This window comes from Bos indicus, chromosome 11 (genome assembly GCF_029378745.1).
Source record: "Bos indicus isolate NIAB-ARS_2022 breed Sahiwal x Tharparkar chromosome 11, NIAB-ARS_B.indTharparkar_mat_pri_1.0, whole genome shotgun sequence".
NCBI classification, from domain to species: Eukaryota; Metazoa; Chordata; class Mammalia; order Artiodactyla; family Bovidae; genus Bos; species Bos indicus.
Genome location: NC_091770.1, coordinates 14,289,200 through 14,299,398, shown reverse-complemented (window position 1 = coordinate 14,299,398; position 10,199 = coordinate 14,289,200). Strand labels below are relative to the sequence as shown.

The following is a 10,199-nucleotide window of genomic DNA, read 5'->3' as shown; positions in this document are numbered from 1 at the left end:
TAGGGATGGGGAGAGGCTGGTAACTCGCTGGGGGCAACACGGTGCGGAAGGGTCACTAACCAAGGAACGCGGCTCCGGGATTCAGAAAGCCTGGGGGATGCAGGAAGTGCCCGGATGCTGGGCCCAGAGTCGAAGGAAGGATGCAGGGCTGAGTGGAAGCAGGAGAAGAGCGAAGGAGCACACGGAACAGGACGGGCTGGGGAGACCCTGGTGCTGATGGTCAGTGGGTGGGGGTTGCGTGGCGACCACACAGTGTGTTTCGGCCGCAGAATCACCCTGGCTAAATCGTACCTGTGCTTTTCTCTTATTTCCTAGTCTCAGAAGTTGCAACTTCAGAGGTCGATGGGTGAAGAACAAATCTTCGAAGGGCGCTGAGAAGGGTGGCAGGCGATGGAGAGGGAGCGCGCGCGGGCGAAGGCGCTAATATGGGCTAATGGAAGGGCCCGGGACACGACGTTGGCTCCACGAAAGCCTTCGTCCATTCTCCGTCTGGCTGCTTCCAAAGTGCCAGCCTTGCGAAAGGGGCATCGCTGCAAGCCTAGCCAGGGCTGACCGCACCGGGATGGGAGGTAGGATGCAGGGGCGGGAGTCAAGCCCGAAGGGGCGGACGCGGGGTGGCGTCTAGCTCTCCATAAAGGGACCGTGGGGGCCTCGCTCTCTTCTGCGCTGCTAGCGGCCACTGGCAGGGAACACGGCGCAATGTCTGTTCGCTGCCAGCAGAGTCCGGTGCTTGCAGGCAGTGCCACTTTGGCCGCCCTGGGGGCACTGGTCCTGTACCTCGCGGAGCCCTCCGGCTACGGGAAGTACTCGGAGAACTTGATGCCGGTGGCTATCCGTCTGCCCGCCCGCGCCGCCTGGTTCCTGCAGGAACTGCCCTCCTTCGCGGTGCCCGCGGGGATACTCGCCGGGCAGCCCAGCTCTCTCCTGGGTCCGCCTGCGACTGTGCTTCTGGGCCTCTTCTGCGCACATTACTTTCACAGGTAGCGTTTTCCTTTGAGGGCGCGGAGTGGAGCGCACCTCCAGGCTCCCGGCGTCCAGGAGCGCAGCGCGCGGGGCGCCTGGAGGATCGCAGAGGGGAGGTGCGGGCGGCTGTAAGGAGCGTGGAGTGCGGGGCCAGGGGAGCATCTGACAGCGCCGGGGCTGCGGGCGGGACGCAGACTAGTGGAGAAGCGATCGCGGGCAGACGCCGCCTGCGCTCTCCACGGCTCCGAGCGCTTCTCAGGTCTGCTTCGAATCCTTTGACTTCGCTGGGGGAAGAGCGGGGCGGGAGGCGACTGGAAAGCTGTTGGCCCAGCGGTAACCTCTCCGATTCCGCGCGATCCCGTGTCACCTGTGGCGTCTTGCCCATCTCCCCTTCTCATTCCTTCTTCACCTTTTCTTTACAGGGTGCGGGGCGGCTGGTTTTGAGGTCTTGAGGGAGCCCAAGTATTGGCATGTAGCTCAGAGGCTCTGGATCAACTTATCTCGGCAGGGAGATGGGCAGAGCCAAACTTAAATGATGGGAAAGAGAATGCAATGGGAACCCCCGGGCCTGAGGAAGAGTCCCACTTCTCCTGGCCCACGGAAAAGGGACCGCGCTCACCACCAACTCGTTTCATGTTCCCCTGGTACATAAGTGTTAATGAATTGAAGTTAACTTAGAGCCCAAATGCTCTTCTGAATGAAAAAAATCCCAAGTTCAGGAGAAATTTGCCTTCTGGTCTGAGACGGAAAGAAGTAAAGAAACCGAGGGATTTCAGAATTTGGAGAAAGACTGCTCAAAAGAGACTCATAGGGGAAGGAACAAGCGCTTGATTCAGTTGCCCACCATGCCTAGTCATTTGCCACCTGCAGTCCCATTTAGCCCAGTCGTAACCTTGTGAGATATGCATTTACTGTGCCCATTTTATAGACAAAGGAACTGAGGCTGTTTAAGGTTAAGTGGCTGAATGAAGATGATACAGCTAGTGCCCAGCCAAATTAAAATCTAAGCCTGCGAAACTCCGTGGCTCAAGACCTTCCCACCATGTTAAACGGGTAGATACTCTGCAAGGAGAAAACAGAATTCATAGACAGAGAAAAGTTGCCAAACCAAACCAAGCACTGGAACAGAAGCACAGCCTTTTTTGAATAGAGAATTTATGGGATCAAAAAATCAAGGAAATCAAGGAAATCTAGGCATTAGGGTAAACAATTTGTCTCAAAGCTGAAAGGCATCATCCTCTCTCATAATGTATCATGAGGGGAAAGTGATGCCTCATTTTGGGAAAAGGAAGTGTCGAATAACAAGTTTTAAACTGTCTTTTCTTATAACCTCTTCTTATCCTCTGGATCTTTTTTATTGGTTAAGATTTGATATTTATGCAATTTTAACTGAATTCTCACTCTTCTAATAATTATTGCCAAGCAACCATTTTATAAATGGTTGTCCTTTCTGGATTTTATTTTACCCAGATTTGAGTTGTTTAATTTACACAGAAAGAAAGACATTAGATGCAGAAGGCTAGAGACCAGCTTTTGATTTCGCTTGTTTTCTGAAAGCATATTTAACAGAAAAAATGTGATTTTTATCAGAAAGTTACTTTTAGCACCATAAACAATATTTTTATGAGTTCATTTCATCTTGCAGTAAAGATTAGTGTTTTCTGACAATCCTTTTAACAAAGAATTTTAGACTTGTTTTTAAAGCCAAAAAGTACTTTTCCTTAATAAATTATGACAAGTACATTAAAAGAACCAAGGAAGTAATTACACATAAAATGAATATCGACATACTGTTCATCTTATTCAGGGGAAATTTAAAATGTAAGTAAAGGATCTGGGGACTAAGTCTGCCTGCAGGAAAATTCCCACTGAAAACACAACTTTGGGTGAATGAGTTGTCCCTAAGGAATGAAGATGTGCTGTTTTGTACATCATTCCCCTTGTGTGAACTCTTTGTTTGAGTCTGCTGGACTGTTGAATCTGTTATCATTTTGAGTGCTTACAAGGGGTTACTCCAAACACTATTTGAGTTATCTATAATCCTCATACCAGCCCATTAAGGAAGTTCTATTATCACCTCCATTTTCCAGGTGGGAAACTGGGGCCAAAAAAATGATTAAATAACTTGCCCAAGGTCACACAGTAACCAGGGACCTAGGATTTAGATCCATGGAGTTTGAATCCAGATCTCAGGCTCTTAGCTACCACGATAAACTGTTTTACATTTGTTCTTGCTGTCTTGTTCTTGCCCTTTAAAAAACTATGTTTAGGTTTAAAGTTATTTTTTAAGTTATAAAAATAATGAATGTTTACTATAGAAATTATGGAAAGTACAAAAGTAGAAAAATTGCGATAATTTCAGCACCTGAGTACATTAATTGTTAATGTTTTGGGACATTTCCATCAAGGCTTTAATTTTTATTGGTAGATTTTTACACATGCTTGCTATATGGAATATATATAGATTTTAGTTCTACCTGAGTACTGTTCATAATAAAAATTTCCCACATTATCATAGAATCTTTGTAAATATCATCTTAGTGGTTGCTTGTTATTTCACTTATCCTAAAAACAATAATTTACCTATCCATTAATTTATAGTTTTTGAAATAATTTAAATAATTTTTTTATTAAATGGGACAATTTGTCTTTTTGCCTAGCCTAGGCTAAATAAGGCTATGATGTACATTTTTGCATCTAATATTTTTTCAGAAGTCAGGACCATTCTCTTAGTCAGGATTCCCAGAAGTGGTTCAAAGATACGAGCATTTTGGCTTTAAGTTTTAGAAGTCATTTGGGTTGATAGTGAGGGCACATTAAAAAAAAAAAGCTCCAGACTGCCTTGGTTTTATCCTGTCCTGTACATAGCTATGACACAGAGAATATGATGGAGGGAGAAGTGTTCACAAGAAGGCTGGTTTATCTGTGGCTTAGACTCTTCTGCAAAATGTCCTTTGGGGACTATTCAGAAAGCAAATATGTCCCATAGGATAGAAGGTGAAACTCTTTGTACATTTCTCCATACAAGGATGACATACTAGAATGTGAATTTCACAAGGGCATAGGTGTTTGTCTCATTTGTTTAGGTTGTGTCTTGGTGTAGAAAGTGCCAGTACATAGCTGGTACTCACTAAAATTTGTTGAATGTGTGAATGAACTCTTCTTCTGACATCAGTAAAGGCAGTCAGAAATGTGGGAGAGCAAGCAATTACTTAGGAATCATTGCTGAGATTGCATGGCTAGGTCAACTCAGATCATTCTCTTCCCTTCACAATCTATTGTTGTAGATATTTGGATGGTTTAGCTACGTGGAAATGACTGCTGTGTAAGCATGTTGCCTAATCCCACGTCTAAAGTTGTTTAAAGTCAGAATTTTCTCACCTCTTGTTGACCTTGATTATAGCCTGGAACGATACTTTACCCCTACTCCCTGATTGATCATTTTGTCAACTTGCCATGGTGTTTCAGGCAATAGTCATCACACCACCTAAGCCTGGGGGAAGCTGAAGTTTTTTCAAGACTTGGGTGTGACCTTGGTGCTTAGACGAAAAAGAAAAATCTCTTTTCAAAAGAAGGTGACCATTTTGTAAAAAGCTGATGGCAGTTTGACCTTCCATGAGGCACATCCAGAAGCAGAGGGTAATGCACACATTAGAATCTATTTGAATTTGGAGAGAACTTTTCTGTAGTTTAGATGCTGAAACTAATGATGTTTTCTATTCAGCCAAGTACAACGATGGCTTCAGTAAGAGGTCTTTTTGCTTGATTGCTCAGTTCATCCTCCAGAGCATGAATCCTCCATCCTTCAAGACTCAGATCATCAGTTCCTCCAAGAAGCCTTCTCTGAGTCCTTTCTCCTTTTGTAAATCAAGATGTGGTACCATTCCTTGGGCTTTCATAGCAGCCAGGGTGGCCTTCCATGAGGCACTTCACACACTTGATCATAATTCTCTGTTTTAAAGAAATGTCACATCTGTCCAGGCTCCTCATTTTATAGAAGCAGACCACCACAGAGTTTAGTCAATTAGGGGCAAAGAAGGGACTGGAACTTGAGTCTCCTGTGCCCTGTCAGTGCTTCTCCAATCTCATGACCTGCACAGGTCTCAAATATTCAGAAGTAATCAAACCTTGTGAAGGAAATTAGTTATTGGCTGAAATCAGAACAATGATTAATGTGGACATTGGAAATCATCTTAACAAATCTCTCCTCTTACACACTGAGCAGAAAGGCCCGCGTGGAATAAACTGAATTCTTGTGGTCACTTAATCATGTGTTAAGGACATTCATGAGGCATAATTTGGATCAATTAAGATTAACTGAGAGATTCTTTAAAATGGGGGATCTTTAAAAGCAAGCTTTTTCTGTATAAAAGCTAGATAGTAGCTATTTTAGGCTTTGCAGTCATACAATCTCTGCTACAGTAGGTACTCAACTCTGCGATTGTAGCATGAAAACACAGACAGTATGTAGAGAAGTGAGTGTGGTAATGTTCTAGTAAAACTTTATTTACAAAAACAGGTAGTGGGCTGTATTTGGGCTGTGGGTCATATTTTGCCAGTCCTTCCTTAAGAAAACCATGAGTAGCATAGCTTTACATTTAGTTCTCTGTTAAATTCTATCATAAAATTGTGTTAAATCCTGTATAAAAGCAGTGGACATGGTCTAGGAAAATTCTGCTACCTTTTAATAGGAATTTGGTAGTAAATCTCATTTTCTGAGGATTCCTGGGTTCTGAGTCCTTTATTTGAACCTTTGTGGGAAATAGTAAGAGTCTTGGAGTTTACATTCTAAATGGGATGACCTCATAAGCACATCTGAAACATACACAGCTATGTTTGCCAGAGATGTAAACAAGTTTTAGAGATCTTGACCACTTTTACCATATTGAAGAAGGGACCAACTCCTTACTCATTTAAAGTCTAACTTAATGTCACTTAAAAAGAACAATCATGATAAGGAAATGGTGATCCCTGTTGGTGAAGTGATGTGTATGAAGTTACATGGTGAGGAAGGGGCAGAGTGGGGCTTGAACTTGGGTCTCCCAATTCTTTATCAGAGTTCCACGTGCTCAGAACTGTGCTAGGCCCTAGGGAGAACACACAAAAGAAGTACAATAGCTGGTCCTTGCCCTCCAGGAGGAAGGCCGGAAAACGCATCATGGTGTGTCTGACGCTCCATCTGGTGTGAAAGCTTGGTGGTAGCAATGTCAGTGTGAGAGGTCCAGGACAGGTGGGAAAACGCAAATTAAGCGACATGTGGACCATGGTCACGCTACTGAATGTGCTGAGGTCTCTGGTGCCTGTCTGAGTGTGCAGATGGGTGAGTGGGTTTTGAGGAAGCCCAATAAATAATGACACCCCTCTTCCCCACCCAAGTTCATAATCAACTAAGAGACCCAGGAATGAGGCAACTAGAGACAAATTACCACCCTTATTAGTGGTAAAGCTGGTTTGGGGCAACATAGTTTTCATTTTGGATCCTAACACTGCCCCTCAGAAACACTCAGCAACAACGATGGCTGAATACCACAGGCCTTACGCAGTACTGCCTGTTCTGGAAAGACAGCAGATTGAGAGAAGGCCTGAGCTGCAAACATTCCTTGAGAGGTCCTGCTTTCAAATTTATCATTTATTCCTCCTTTCCTGAGGGGAAATACGTGAGGGGGAGTGGAAAGGCCAGGAGGGATACTCAACTGAAGGGCTCTCAGTAAGCACGAGGGGAACAAGAATGTTTTCTGTTACCAGATAGACCATGAAAATTGTCTACCTATTGATTTTTGCCAGAGCCTGGCAACTTGGTCCTGGAATCTGGAGCACTTCCCATTTTGCTTTTTGACTCCTTGCCACATATGGCAATGGGGATATCAAAGGCTGGATTCAAGATGTTGAAAAAGTTGCTGCACTCAACCCAACAGCCTTTGAGGAGACTCAACTTAGCATAGGAGCTCTAAAGTTTAAAACCCTCTGAACTGGGGCCAGCAGTGCAATTTGCCTTCCCTTTGGTTATGGAAGGGGGATAAAGGAGGGAGAAACCAACATTTATTGAGCTCCGGGTGTTCCTGGAATTATGTTGTGTGTTTTATATCAGTTATCTCATTTTGTCCTTGAAACAATTGCTGTTATTAATGTGGTTTCACAAATAACTGCGCTCTGCCTGATTGTGGTGATTGGTGGGAGTGAAGGGGAGTGATGAGCAAGCACTTAGCTGGTCCTCAAATGATGGTCTATTCCCAGCTTTGTGAGTGGGAATGAGGTGTTCAGTCAGGGAAAGGGGGCTGTTTGGTAGCCTAGGACTTAAAATTGCCCTATGCGCCATGTGTGCTCCATCTTAGAATACTTCTCCTCTTTTTAATATCAAATCTCTCTTTTATCATGCCATAATATCTGATCCTACTATCCAAGCCTTAAATCAGTTCTTGACCATTTTCAAGATTCTCCCGTTATACTTACTTCATGTTGTCAAGGCTGATCCTAAAAGTTACTGTGAAGAAAGTAAGGCCATTTGCTTTTGACAGTTTTCCTATTTGACAATGAAAAATCCCAAATCCTTTTCTGCGTGCATTCTTTGTTTCTCGCTGCTGCCTCTATCTGTCCTCTTTCAACAGCAGCGCTGGTCTCACTTCAGTCTCCCAGTGAGTGTTCTTTACTTACTAAAAGTTCCCTATCTGATAAACAAATCTAAATACTAGTGTGTTAGGTCCTTTGTTTTCTTGTTATTGAATTTTGAAAATTCTTATATATCCTAGATACAAGTTCTTTACCAAATATGTGCTTTGCAATTAGTTTCTCCTGGTCTGCATGAGTTATCTTTTTTCATTCTCTTAACTGTATCTTTTGAAAAACAGAGGTTTTTAATTTTGATGAAGTCCAGTTTTTCTATTTCTTTTCATGCAATTAGATCTAAGAAACCTTTATCTAGTCTAAGGTCACATAGATTTTCTCTTATTTTCTTATAAAATATTTATTGCTTCAGGTTCTACATTTTTGTCTATGACCTATTTTGAGTTAATTTTTAGATAGGGTTAGAAATATGGATCAAAATTCTTTCTTTTACATATGGATAGCCCATTGTTCCAGTACCAGTTGTTAAAAATACTTTTCTTTCTCTAATGAAATTGCTCCTGCACCTCATAATATGAACAGATACTTTACTAAAGAAAACATATGAATGGCAAATAAAAACAGGGAAAGATGCTCAACATCATTAGTCATTCAGTTCAGTTCAGTTCAGTCACTTAGTCGTGTCCGATTGTTTGCAACCCCATGGACTGCGGCACACCAGGCCTCCCTGTCCATTGCTAGCTCCCGGAGTTTACTCAAACTCATGTCCTTTGAGTTGGTAATGCCATCCACCCATCTTGTCCTCTGTGGTCCCCTTTTCCTCCTGCCTTCAATTTTTCCCAGCATCAGAGTCTTTTCCAGTGATTCAGTTCTTTGCATCAGGTGGCCAAAATATTGGAGTTTCAGCTCTAGCATCAGTCCTTCCAATGAATGTTCAGGACTGATTTCCTTTAGGATGGACTGGTTGGATCTCCTTGCAGTCCAAGGGACTCTCCAGAGTCTTCTCTGACACCACAGTTCAAAAGCATCAATTCTTCAGTGCTCAGCTTTCTTTATAGTCCAACTCTCACATCCATACACACATACATACACATACAATCTCACATCTCACATCACGTAATGTGATCTCATATCACATTAGTCATTCAGTTCAGTTCAGTTCAGTCGCTCAGTCGTGTCTGACTCTTTGCAACCCCATGAATCGTAGCACGCCAGGCCTCCCTGTCCATCACCATCTCCTGGAGTTCACTCACACTCACGTCCATCGAGTTGGTGATGCCATCCAGCCATCTCATCCTCTGTTGTCCCCTTTTCCTCCTGCCCCCTATCCCTCCCAGCGTCAGTCTTTTCCAATGAGTCATTAGTCATTAGGGAAATGCGAATCAAACTACAATGGGATACCAGTATGTTTCCATTAGAATGGCTACATTAAAAAGACTGAATGTACCAAGTGCTACTGAGGAATGCAGAAGACTAGAACACTTATACATTGTTGATAGGAATGTAAAATGGCAGTCTCTTTGGAAAACATTTTGAAGTCTCTTAAACAGTTAAACATAAACATACCATGTGACCTGCCCATTCCATTGCTAGCTCTTTTTCCAAGCAACATAAAAGCATATGTTGACACAAAGACTTGTATACACATGTTTCTAGCAGCTTTATTTGTAGTAGCCCAAAACTGGAAACCACCCAAATGTCCATCAAAAAGTAAATGAGTAAATAAACTGGTATAGCCAAATAATCTAATACTACTCCACCATAAAAATGAATGAACTATTGATGTGAGCTACAAGGATGAAGCTCAGAATAATTGTTCTGGGTAAAGAAGCCAAGCAAAAAGAAGAGTGCATGCTTTATGACTCCATTAGTATACAACTCTGTGAAATCCAAACTCATCTATGGAACATGAAGTACATCAGTGATTTCCTGGGGACAAAGGGAGAGACAGAAGGATGAGATTATGAGGAGTATGAACAAAATTTTGGTGGAGATGGATATGTTCATTGTTTTGATGTCATGACAGTTTTAAAATTTATCAAACTGCATGCTTTAAATATGTGCAGTTGATTGTTAATTATATTTCAATGAAGATTAAAAAACCTATAGGTAGACCTAAGGAAAAACTGTGTGTATGTGTGGCCTTGTGTCACTGACAATTGTTTAGACTTTCTGTGAGGCGATGTTTAACAGTAGCTGAATAGCTGTTCACTTTCTTCCCCCAGGAATTTCACTTGGGGAGGATACTCAAGGGAAATAGTCCAAAAGAAAGAAACAATTTACATAAAATTATGGTGTTATGGTTCACAGCTGTAGAATACTGAAAGTTACTTAAATTCTCTACTATCAAGGGCTGATTGTAACTAATATGATTGAATATTATGTATACTTCAAAAATATTAGCTTCTTGGATCTGTGTCTGTGATGAAAATAAGTATAATGTATAAGATCATTTAGTGAAGAAATAGCGCAAAATGAATATGCTCTGAGAAATACCTGTCAACACTTATGAATTAATATATTAATTAAAGTGATGTGAATAGCTGATAATTTTGGTTTATAGATTTGCATGTAATATTTTCAAAGTGTTTAATTGTATAACTCTCACTATACCTAATAGAAGGAATAATACTGACATTATGAGATTTTAAGTTACCTTGCTAGCTATATAATTA

At 42.2% G+C, this 10,199-nt stretch overlaps 1 protein-coding gene across 2 annotated transcripts in view; it reads left to right on the top strand.

Annotated features, from left to right (window-relative positions):
* The first annotated feature begins 609 nt into the window (after positions 1 to 609).
* The window catches only part of SRD5A2 (steroid 5 alpha-reductase 2), a 50,198-nt gene continuing 40,608 nt past the window's right edge, over positions 610 to 10,199 (top strand). For both annotated transcript variants that reach the window (XR_011569214.1, XM_019969630.2), the window contains exon 1: positions 610 to 980. Coding sequence is in view for 1 of the 2 variants with exons in the window: in XM_019969630.2 (XP_019825189.2) it covers positions 700 to 980 (281 nt within the window). In the remaining variant the exon portion in view is untranslated. The remainder of the gene's footprint in view (positions 981 to 10,199) is intronic.